The 13,113-nt window shown below is 34.6% G+C and overlaps 1 protein-coding gene across 1 annotated transcript; it reads right to left on the reverse strand.

Annotated features, from left to right (window-relative positions):
- Positions 1-452: 452 nt before the first annotated feature.
- On the reverse strand, positions 453-9,939 carry LOC146730037 (uncharacterized). The gene is made up of 12 exons (XM_085494392.1): positions 9,872-9,939; positions 7,925-7,958; positions 7,360-7,513; positions 6,464-6,544; positions 5,312-5,371; positions 5,147-5,206; positions 4,930-5,001; positions 3,584-3,667; positions 2,519-2,599; positions 2,063-2,167; positions 891-956; positions 453-772 (listed from the first exon to the last, which is right to left on the reverse strand). The coding sequence occupies exons 1-12, from the start codon at positions 9,937-9,939 to the stop codon at positions 453-455; spliced, it is 1,185 nt and encodes a 394-aa protein (XP_085350518.1).
- Between the last annotated feature and the right edge of the window lie 3,174 nt (positions 9,940-13,113).

The raw sequence follows: 13,113 nt of genomic DNA on the forward strand, positions 1-13,113 counted from the left end.
ATATGTCAGAATAACAATGAAAACGATGGCAACCATTTGATTTTTCACGGAGTGTTGGAGATTGTATTTTTTAAAGCGCGGTGGTCGTCGCGTAGCGCGTGTTCGAATTTCATGTAAATAAACAATGTATTTTACACGCGTTGTATACGTCGCTATGAGTCCCATATCGAACAGGACGCGGCGCGACGACCACCTCCCTTTAATAATCATTGTTTAACAGTTCAACTGAATTAAAGTATCTTCTCATTCCAACTGTACAAAATATCGGTTCCAATATTCCCAAGGTTTCCCTACCTTATTATGGCAGGAACATGGCATTTTTTGTAGTAATGATCCATGTTAACTAGTATATTGAGTATTAATTTGGAGTTCATGTGTTTCTTGCAACCAAGATCAGGCTGCCACCTTATTAGAAAAAGCAAAAATAAATTTCCGTATAAGAGGCATTGTACTCACCACAATTGTCCACAGTCTTGATTTCTCCAATTATCTGGATTACGAGGCGCCCAGTCTGTATATCCAAATGGATCTCCATTGAGCCATTCAAAAGTTCCCTCTTCTGAAATGTCATTCAATCCAATCCAATAGTTGATTGTTCCGCCATCCATATTACTGTCTATGATGAATTGTATGACACCGTCGCTGATTTTGCTCGTATACAAAGAAGCCAGCACAGCGCCGACGTTTTCACATAATTGTTCAGAACTTGTCCATGTCTGTGTGTCGTTGTACACGTAGTAACGAATGCATTCTATATCAATATACCGACGATCTGAACATGAAAATCAATGTGTAATTCAGTCACCGAATCAAGGAATGAAAGAAGAAAAAGTATCAATAAATCCATGAATAAATCATAATAGTCAATTAATAATGTCAGTATTCCATACCTGGCTCAAGCGTGGTTAATATACTTGTTGTAGGGAGGAACGTTGTTGCAGCATGAGTAGAAATTGCTGTAAGAATATCAGATTATAAATACAAATTAATATGAATTGTACAGAGAAATATTTTATTTAAGTTTGTAATCGCCATCAAGTGTATTTATTCTCAACAGATTACGAATGATTCTTGGCAATTAGCTCTGTCCTTCACGTTGAATATTTTGCACACTCATAGTATGGCTAGACCCATTTTATTGGCGTTCAACCCCGGGTAGGACTAACCAATCATGGCTGTGGTACAGTGACTACTACGGTGTGATCAACCAATAAACCACTAAAATAAGGGTTCACTTTTGTTATTAGTTCTAAATATAGATTGCACAGCTGGGGTGAAAAGCGTTGTACTGAGTTGTCGGTATCTATGAGTCATGGAATGTAAGTTTGGTGAGCTTTTGTGAAGGTCTCTATCTTCAGTCCAGCAATATATACGACAATACTGTATTCTATATATACATCAATGTGCATGTTTCTGTTGACAGCAATCCATTTCGTACAATGCACTACATACATCGCGTTGGTAGTTTTCAAACTTAAGAATTTCTCATAAAAATAAATTCATAGATGGTTGGAGCGGTGGCTTTCAATCGAATAAAATCAGTCTACTAATACTTTACATTTAAAATTCATATGTTCGCATATTCGCGATTCTTTTCCCAAACTTAAAACATCAAATTAAAAGCAAAACTCACACAAACATGTTTACATAAGATGGCGCACTACAACACACATCACATTGAACGTGTAAAGTACATTTGAAACCATGAGACTGGTGACATTTTTTTCTTTTGCTTAATTGTATTTTTAAAAAAAGGAATGGTTTTCATCAATCAAATGCTGCAAACAACGAGATGCTGAATGGTTGGAGTAACGGACATCGAGTTACAAAAATAGCCACGCCCATATTTAAAAAAAAACACGCCCACTTTTGCGAAACTACCACAGTTAACCGAACTTCAAGTTACGGGAAACATATATTTGTATATACTCTCTGCAGTCTTACTTGCATGTGTCTGGAATTGTTATTTTATTTTATTTTAGGCCTTTTAGTCATTTCTATATTCTTTTTGAGATGCGAAAAATAAATTATATGTTACAGCACCAATACCTATGCCACTTACCTCGAGTAGTAGGGACATGTGTTGTGGTAATCGGTTGTGCTGTTGGAAGTGGTAGTGTAGTTCTTGTCCAGCGTTCAGTAGTCACGTCAATTGTTGTCACCATCTCTGTATATGTATAAGATCTAATTATTTCGCGTATTACTATTATTACTACTATTATTATTGTACTGGACAGCCATGACTTGACACATGTCAGATAATTCCTGGTACCAAACACTCACACAAGTTAGTTCTGCAATTTCAGTTATTCCACTATGCTTGCCATTTTGTAGAATATATTATTGTCATGGCCAGTTAATTCATGTGATATTTTACTAATATATATGTGAAGATTATTGAATGTTGTTTATCCCTCTTGGCACATGACGTCATGTTTAGGCCTTTTAATCATTTCTATATTCTGTTAAAATGCATAAATAAATCATATGTTACAGCACTAATGCCTATGGCACTTACCTCGAGTAGTAGGTACAGTTGGAAGTGGTAGTGTAGTTTTTGTCCCGCTTTCAGTAGTTACGTCAACTGTTGTTACCATCTCTGTATATGTATAAGATCTAATCATTTCGCGTACTACTATTATTAGTACTATTATTAATGTACTGGACAGCCATGACTTGACACATGTCAGGTAATTCCTGGTACTAAACTCTCACACTGGTTAATTCTGAAATTTCACTTATTCTACTATGCTTGCCATTTTGTAGAATATATTATTATACATCTGTTACCGTAACGCCATAAGTTACAGGGTGCCGACATTTTGCGGTATTTTACGAGGTATTTTCATCCTACCATATTAGGAAATGCGAATTCCTAATATGGAATGATTAGGCGCGTAAGCGTCCTCTAATAATAAAAAAAACATGGCTGCCATCAGGGTTTGACCGGACTCCGTACAAAGAAGTTCGCTGATTAAGTTCTAAACTATTTAGATTTCGGCATTCCCATGATGTATCCTTGGTAGGAAAAAATGTATATTATTATTTGTATGGCCAGTTAACTAATATATATGTCAAGATTATTTAATGTTGTTTATCCCTCTTGACACATGGTTGCTACCAACCACGGTGTGCTATGGTGTGTGAAGTGTATAATTTCGTACCCTTCACCTCTCATTAACCAGGTATCTGCATCTGTGCATGGTGAAAGTGATATATTGTAGGAGCGAGCGACACTGCCAGAGATGAGAACCATACCAAACATCAATTGTGTTGTACCTATGATTTCTAGCATGTCAGACAATGTGTGCTTTCCCCCCGTTAATTAACTCGATTTTGCACCAAAATTCATTTTAAAAACAATATGTAGGTCCTGTTTAGATGAATTCAGGAAAAACGTCGACCAGTAAAATGGATAAAACTGTGTGTATTCACTTGGTTTTAAAAACAAAATTATAGGCAGAACTTCAAGGCAATGCATTTACACAGCATGAACATAGAGGTGGTTGCAAAATATGGTATTTGTTTTCATAGCATTATACGTAATTACAATCAATTTTGCTGACAAGATAATTAATTCTACCTGTTTCCATTGTAGTAGCGATAACCGTGTGCGGTTTCATATCAGTAGTAGATAACTCCGTTGCCATAGCTTCTGTAGTAAATTCTACGTTTGAACAAGAAATGCATAAAATCGTTTGATGTATGTTGAGCATTTATTTAGTTTACACAATGTATAAAAACAATCTGTATGTGTGAAATAAAACTACATTTACCTTTCCGATTCGTATCATATACAGTTCATTGCTTTTCAACAGTTTATATGGTGTTATAGATACATCTATCTACGTTATACCTCTTTTAAACTTTGAATGCACGTCATGAATGACTTTTATTACTATGAAAACAACACAAGCGTTGACGCTCACGGTGACCATGTCCACAGGTCGTTCTGAGCGATTTTAGAAATACCGAAATGAACAAGATTCGAAAGCCTAATCTGAACCGGATGGATCCTGGGTTATAATTTACTGAGTTAAAGAGAGATGATGTACATGCGCAGATTGAATGTCAAAAAGTGCTTAGCTGAGCGAGCAAACCACAAAATCACTACAAATAAGATAATAAAATAGTGAAAATAAGCATGGCAAACTAGTCAATTCCTGTGGATTGCAGTGTGTTTCACCCTTAACAACATTCTCCATCCAGAGACTATGGGTATTTTATCACTAAGCTAGGTAGTCGCCAGGGAACGTCCCACTAGTCTCTGCCACAGGCTAATTTAAATATTAATGACCGGACCTACTTTTTGCTTTGTCTCGAGTGCGTTCGCGTCGCTCCCTGGGGGTGGTCCAAGCGACGCGGCAGGAAGTAGATGTAATGGACTGTTGCTATGCGAGCGAAACTCGTATAAAATGTATAAAATTTATTTTGAAATCACGCCCACTAGCATCGTCCAGTTGTGACGTCATATAACAGTCGAACGAAAACTGGGCAGCCGCAAGGCGTCCGCGTCACCCTGAGGCAACGACGCGAACGCGACGATTTGAACTGACGATTCACATCTACGTCTCCTACCGCAGGATCTTCTTTTTCTTTATTTTAACATTTCGAAAATATTTTAGCACTGAATGTAAAAATATTTGATATATTTATTTTAAATAACACACATTTTTTTCAACAGAAGCTTAGGATATAAGAAACAAATGAATTTAAAAAAAACGCGCAATACCAACAATTTTGGTGTAAAATGTCGCCTGTGGCAGAGTCTAGTTGTGGCTCTCTGTGGCTCCCTAGGTCAAGAAGACTCTGCAAGGGAGAGTGCCTTAACAAGCCATGTGTGTACATTGGGTATATTCGGAAGAAGGTACTCTTATATTTCGGACCATGTAGATTGGTGTCAATTAACGAAACAGTTCATCTACATACCTGTAGTAGCAATAATGGTTGTTGGTACCATCTCAGTAGTAGACAATCTCGTAGTTCTTGCTACTGTACTAGCTATGCAGAAAAATTGTACCAGGATGTAATTTACATGGCAACAATTATATGTAAAATAGCGACATGATTTAGTACATATGTAAATTAAACTATTCTTTATTTTAATTTGTTAACATATTATCGAAGGTAAAATAGTACTTGTTACCTGGTTCTGTCGTTTTCTCTGTAGTACTAGGAATTGTTGACACTTCTACTGTAGTTGTGTCTGTGGGCAATAAGTAAAATAGCGACATGATTTATTAAATACATAAATTAAACTATTACTTATGTTTTTTTACAATATTATCGAAGGTAAAACAGAACTTGTTACCTGGTTCCGACGTTTTTTCTGTAGTACTGGGCATTATAGACACTTCTACTGTAGGTGTGTCTGTGGGCAATAAGTACCGTAATAATATTTTAAGTGGTGTAAATACTGACGTGTAATTGTTTGTTCAAGCTGTTAGTTCATGTAATACCATTTGACTACATTCGGTGGCAAACGAATCATGATACTTGCAGACAAAAACATTAGTCTGACCAGGCATTACTTTTTTTTAAATCCGTCGTCAACCAGGGCTACATCAACACAGGGACATAACCAATGTTCCCATAAAAAGACATAAATTAGTTAATACTTTTTTCAGTAGCCTAAATGTTATTTTATTTCCCAACTCACCTAATGTTAAATATTACATATTATATTTAACAATGTGGTAAAACGTCATTTGTTTCAGCGAGTTTCACACGTTTTCATGGCATTACATGGTCAATGCGTCACAATGGACACGTGGTTAAGCTAACAATAGACGTTATTTTCAAGTGGCCGACATAATCTTATCCAGAGCGAGAAAGTCACGTGACTTTTAAAGCAACCCAAATAGTTTCATTCGCTTAAGCAATCGCATACACTGAATCAAATACTACACATGTGGATCTCGCGGTTAAAACCAGTTCTCAAATAAATATTTATTAATTTAAAGGGCGGCAGTCGTCGTGCCGCGTCCTGTTCGATATGGGACTCATAGCGACGTATACAACGCGTGTAAAATACATTGTTTATTTACATGAAATTCGATCACGCGCTGCGCGACGACCACTGCGCTTTATTATGTAATTATTTATTATCTATTATTTATTACTCTAAAGTGTCATATGGACGAGGGTGCTGTTCTCTGTCGATAAATTGGACTTTGATTTATCAAGAAAATAATTTGCAGCCCTCAGCTATATATTCGTTATTAATATATATATATGTATTATCTACTACGCATGTGCACTGATTATTATGGGATGTTCGATACCAATACGTAAATATGTACATCAGTGTTCCAATCAACGCGTGCTACAGATAAACGTTGATAGTTTACTAGAAATCATGACCCAATCCTGTCATCGGTATGCAGTATCTCTTACCGACAATGAGTTTTTTCTCAATATTGCCCCTTCACGGCAGCATTACTACAGAAATTAGAGTGCTTACCTGGTCCAAGTGTAGTAATGTCAACGGACGTAAACTCATTGGTTGTAAACAAGATGGTAGTCGGGATAGACGTAGTTACATCTGAAAATAATAGCAAACATTGACATTACTATCTTGCATATGACTGCATGAAATATCAGCAGCTGACAGTGTACGGTAAATATCACAATATTCACGTCAAACATGATTTATTTATTTATCGTGGAGATGCGAGATTTCAGCCGAATAAATAACAATTACGCAAACGGTGCGATTACAGTGTATCTCAAAAAAATATCTATAGAATATTTTATCCGATTATCGACAACCATATTTAAATGATTAATTAATTCACTGACATGATTTGACGTAACGCCACATCAGCATATGCGTTATGAGTGTAATCTATGAAATACTATAATATGTTTTTTTTTTCGCACTCGATGTTGGTCATGTGATGATTCGACCCATGAACTTTGTAGAACATCTCGCAGTAAGTCAAACGTTCCAATCGAATTTAACAATACAGGCTTTGTGTCCATCTTGGCACGTGACTCATTACTATAAAATATCATAAATTTCATTTCCAAACTTGTGGTATTTGGGATCCTTTATGTATATACTATAGGGATAGTCTAGACAAATCATCATACGATCGTATTTTATTTTAAATACAAAGTGATTGGATGACGGTTTACTAGGATGTAATCGCAGTATTTTTAATATCGTAAATCGTCAATCTACTTCTTTCTATTTGTTATGGCTTTAATTACAATCATTTCATCTTCTACCGGAAATTTGTGTTTATTATTTCAGCATCTGTACACTTATGATAATATTATTCACATAAATATTATTTAAAAGTGATATATTTTGTCGACTTAATTGTATGGAAAAAACTAAATTGAACTAAATACTTTCAGTGCTTGTTTCGTTAGTTCCAACTTCTCCACTTGTACCAGTGACAATCACAACTGCAATAATAATGCCAGCGATAACCGCAACAAGAACCACGGCTGCAGTTGTTGATGTAGCAACAGTGGTCGTGGAGGCGTTCTTGCAGCAATTCCGCTGTAATGGTTGTTTCAAAAACAAAGACAAGATTAAGTCACCAAAAATTGACAAGAGCACAGATGTTATACTAAATGTTTAATCATTAACAACTCTGGGAAGGGTAGAACATATGCAGAAAAGATCGTTTCAGAATAGTGAAGCTCTTTGGTGAAGCGGAAAAAAATAGTAGTAACAACCGCAGTACAAGTGAAAGCTTGATTTGATTTTGTGAAATGTCAGGACACTATTATCTGTTTGCAAATATGTCCTGAATCTATGCCAGTTGAATTCCAATTAATAAAAAAAGAATTAATTAAAGATGATTACAATTCTTATGTTGTTGGTTTTTGTATAACTTCGACGTAAAAATCATACATGGCAACAATGTTGAACATTGATTATGTTAGGTATGTTTACTATTAGACTTACAAGTTTTTTCAGCCCTTTGTTACAGCAATCCCATCTGTCAACAAAGAATGAATATAATGTAATACTTGTAACACTATAGGATACACATAAAATAACTGAGTGTGCGCCATGTGAATAAATGTTAATGATTAAACACGGCATAATTTACTTCTTCGCCCACCATAGACCGGCACTCTGTTATATATGGTTAACATGTTTGCCTGCCCGATGTTTGCCTACCGGATGTTTGATGAAAACGTTGCTCACTAATCCATACTAGCACTTTACTGATTAGCTCTAACGACGTTGCCCGTATTAAAAACAAATCCTTTTCATTTTGAAAGCTTTTTTTTTGCAGGTTATATTTGCAGTAAACGTTTTACGCGTATGTGAAACACAAGTGACCGCAAGGAGATTGGCAATTACAAATTTTGGCGGAAAGGTGTGTCTGGGAGATTTTATCGTTTTTTATGCAGACATATGTAAACAAAATATGAGACACCTTAAATTGAAAAAAAAAAACGTTTTGGGAAACTTTGCAAAAAATTTATTGTGCAACGTCATGTGAGCTACTATTACATATAGTCTATATTGTCACTGGAAATCCGTAAACAGTCTACCAGAATACCGCCTTACGAGAGTTATTGTTTTTTATAATTCGTGGTCTAAATTAAATGAGACTTCATGCTCACAATTCAAATTAAAGTGTAAACTGACAATTTGTTTGTGAATTCAAAGGTACATGTATAATTTGTATAATATGCTAATTATTGATAGCTTTTGTACGTTTCGACACAGTAACACTGACTACCCTACACATCATCACGGTTTGTAATGAAACCATGCAATTTTGTTGACAAGTGTTTAACATGCCGCTCAGCAAATCTGTTGTTAGCAGTCGAATTACAATAAACTAACCGTATGTATGTATGTTTTAATCCTCAGGGACGAAGCCACGTCACAATAAGTTCCACTGTACCATACATTTCTATGGGCTTTGCGCGAGCTACTGTGGAACGCCAGTCGAAGAGTCGGCGAAAATAGCTAAATTCGAGAAAGCACTACAAACTCAACTTTGAAGTAATCCTGAACAACCAAATTTATATACGTTGCACACGTAGGTCTAATCTTGATACACTTTCTCAACAACCATACCAAAGTACCGCTTTCTGAGTGTTTTCGGACTTTGTTTTCACTGAGATGATGGCCAGGCGGTGAAAATAAAATGCCCGGATGTCCGCCTCTGAGAATACATGGTTGCACTCTGTGACTTGTATGAATAATATTTTGTAGATAATACGTATTGCAAGGGAATACGTTTTGAGAGTGTGCAAATAGATTTAACAAACATATGCTCTACCCATTGGACGCTACTCCTAAATTTTGGCGCCATCTACAATATGATTATGTGTAGTTTGCTCCTTCCAACTAAAATGTGCACACAAATTTACAAATCAAAAAATTGAAGCATTCACTATCAGTATGGTAAAAAAAAATGATTAAATTTAATGACAATTTTACACAATATTTGCACTGAATTTTGGGCGGGAAAATGTTTTGTAGTAAAAAGCTCTTACGTGGTTGTTGGTATGTCAGTAACAGTGCCTTGTGGCTAAACCATATGTATTGTTATGCATCAGCTTAAATCTAGTAGCCGTACCTTACTTGTTGTATGTAACACATCTTTTTGGTTTATCGATGGACAAGAAATATGAGGTCAACCACAATTTATCGATGTCAAACTTCTTTGCTAACTAAATTTGGAAGAGGGAGAAATGTTGGTTCTGTAGTAAGCCTAATTGTTATAAAATCCACCATAAACCACTAAATACATTTGTCATCACTATATTTACTTGTTTGTAGCTGGCGAACGAGCCTGAACGATTTGCATTGTAGTTGATCGTTTGAATATTTGTGTAAGCATGTATGTAATTGTTGTGTAGGATCAGACTACTTCCTTGTACTTACATTTCATCTGCGTTGTCACCGATATCCTCCGCTGACAAAAGACCATTAGTCTCGCCTCCCTCCGCCATGTTGGGTATGTTTATATAAAAATGAGTGAAAAAAAGATAATCTTCTTATTGAAATGAAATACCACCTATATGCAAATTTGTAGGACTTTCAAATATCAAACTCCCACGTCTCTCCCATTAATAAGCATGTTGAAATCAAGCGCTTTTGAATTCGTGCGAATTCGTGTATTACAAAACTAACAGCAAGGCATTGTGTAACGTACTCGCCGAATGTGACAATGACGTACACATGTATGAACAAACATTGGAACGTCAGTCAAATAATATATAAACAAAGATTTTGCATAATGCAATGTATGGATAATAATAGTACAATATGATAAAAATACATGTATGTGATTAATGCTGGAAACGTTTTACTGAAATGCCATCATGCAACTGTTTACATTATGCTTCGTTAGTTATTAAATAAAAATTGTGTTGATTTTGTTATAACATATTAGGAAACGCGAATTCCAAATATGGAACGATTACGTACGTAAGCGTCTTCCAATAATGAAAAACAAACATGGCTGCCCCCAGGGTTTGACCGGACCCCACACAAAAAAGTTCACTAAATCTATTGTAAACGTTTTTGATTTCGGCTTTCCCACGATGTACTTCTGAATAGGAAAGATGTATAATAATACATTTATTACGAGGATACTGCAACATATGCACTCAGACAGTACGCGGTCGCATCAACCTCTGTTGCGCGTCGGCCAATACTCCGCTGTACTGTCTTCTTGAATACTTTGCAGTATCCGCGTAATGACCTCATAATATATACAGTTCATACAATATAAATAAATATATATAATTAAAAAATGTGTTTTATGAATACGTTCGTGTCACGATTCAAATGTCTGAAAATATAAACCTCACCCATGTTAATTATGTCTTCCAAGGGATTCAAGAACGGTGTAATGCAAACTGACTAAAACTGAACTCTGGAAAAATACATGGCATATTAACAGCTAAAATCTAAATTGTGATTACTTACCGCCAATCCATCAATTGAAATTACGTCAAAAACCAAAATGTTAGAATCCAGAAAACATTAGAAATTCACTTCGTTGCCATTGGCCATCGTTTCGAATATCCAGTAATGTAATTGTATATTTTATTGGATGTATTAGACACAGTTGCTGGTTTTCGTTATTTTGATCTTTACAATATAGGAATATATAAAATATTAATATTTTATTGAAATGATATATTCGTAATACAAGACCTGGTATTGTATCCTAGGTTCTCGGTGATATAGTTTCGTTTCTAGATTTTATTGTTGACCTTGTTTCTATTTGCGTGTATAACTTTAAATATTATTTATTATTAGACTAAAAACTAACATGTTATACATTTTGGTTTCGAAATTCTTGTAATTTACATATTCACGTTTATTATGCTACTGAATATAATGAGTGTTTAGTTTAATAAATTAGTGGAATAATCCATGTGTCTATACTATTTATTGTAATCTTTTTAACATGATTAATTCATGGAAGAAAATTGAACTTTAAATCATCACTGACTATCACAAAATATTCCAATATGCAGCTTTACACAGTATTTCTTGTTATATGGAATTGCATTAATTTGAATAGAGTTTAGTTATCGTATGAAATACATTAATGATATGAAACCGCATATATATTACCACACTTTAAATTTCAACCGTTGTTATTTGTCATTGTAATATCTATATATAATTTAATATTTTTTTATGTGATATAAATATTACTAATGTATCTAATGTTATTAAATTGGTGGTTGCGATAAGACACTTCTAGGGGAAGACTTGTGTATGAAGTCCTATTTAAAAGACAAACTAAATACCCATTAATGTTGTTTTCTGCATGCCACTCTCACACTCCCTAACACAACTGACAATACAGCAAAACTAATATGTATATAGTTTACCTAACAATATAAACACTTATACGTAGTCTGAATATTATATTATATATATTATATATATATTGTTATACATGCAATTTAAATATCAGTTTAGATAATTAACAACATTAAATATAAAATCGATGCAAACTAGACTCATTATTATTGCCAGGCACCAAAATGCGACACAGCTTACTAGAAGTGTTTTTCAGTGTCAATATTATAATATCATCATTGCCAATGATATTGATATCAATGAATAAATAAAAATATTGCTGATGTTTTTCACACAGCCATTTTAGATATATATAACATATTCAACAGAATAACGCAACACGTTATAAACCCTGATAATTGAATAGAATATCTAGAAAAATTAAATATAGAAACTCAACGGAGGTTGACCCTCACACAAGTGATCAACATTTAATAAAACGTTAAGAATATATTCTCATAAAATTGTCAAAGTAAAAATGAAATAGATTTTAGATTCCATGGATTGTGTTGCTATGAAACAATATTCTGGAAATTAATTTTCAATTACAACTAAAAATTAAACAATTAAAATAAAACTATGATTTAAATGATTATTTATTGTCTTATATTTAATAATCACATGACGATTTTGTTTTGAATCGATTTCAGACAGAAAATTATAACATACGTAAACAATTTTATGAATAATCTTTCATAATCGTTTGAGTAAATAACCTATTCAAGACTCTCTCGCCAAGAAATTGACAGAACGAGTAGCAAATCAGTGACGGTGTTGATGTCCTGTATTGAAAAGAGACTAAACAAAGGTGTTCTGGGCCGTCATGACCCGCTTTTGCACGATTGTTTCGCAGTGTGTTGCTCAGAAGGTGGTTTTATTTTAAGCAGTGAAATCCTATAGCAGACGTGTGCATGGCGTCTGAATGGCCAGTATCAATATATGGCATAAAATAAAGCTTGGCTGGTTGGTTGGTTGATGGAGGAATTATTTTGAGCTTGCCAGGGACATCATATTAAATTGGAGAACCCTGTGCATATGAACCTTGCGTCATGAGCCATCGGGAGTTTATACATCAGGAGTAAAAGCAACTTTTGCTACACATTTCATTATGCTTAAAACAGAATTGATCCTAACCGTATATTCATGTTGGCACTCATTGAATTACTCTGTTCTCACACTTAACAATCATTCACACATTGTGGCCAAAGGAATTATTAAAATTCGCCCATTTTTGGTGTCTTAGTTATTGTCATGATATGTGTTAAGAAATGAGTCTGTTATAAACTGCTTTCTCGCTATAC

The sequence above is a fragment of the Saccoglossus kowalevskii genome, chromosome 20, assembly GCF_978046115.1.
Source record: "Saccoglossus kowalevskii chromosome 20, keSacKowa6.1, whole genome shotgun sequence".
Lineage (NCBI taxonomy): Eukaryota > Metazoa > Hemichordata > Enteropneusta > Harrimaniidae > Saccoglossus > Saccoglossus kowalevskii.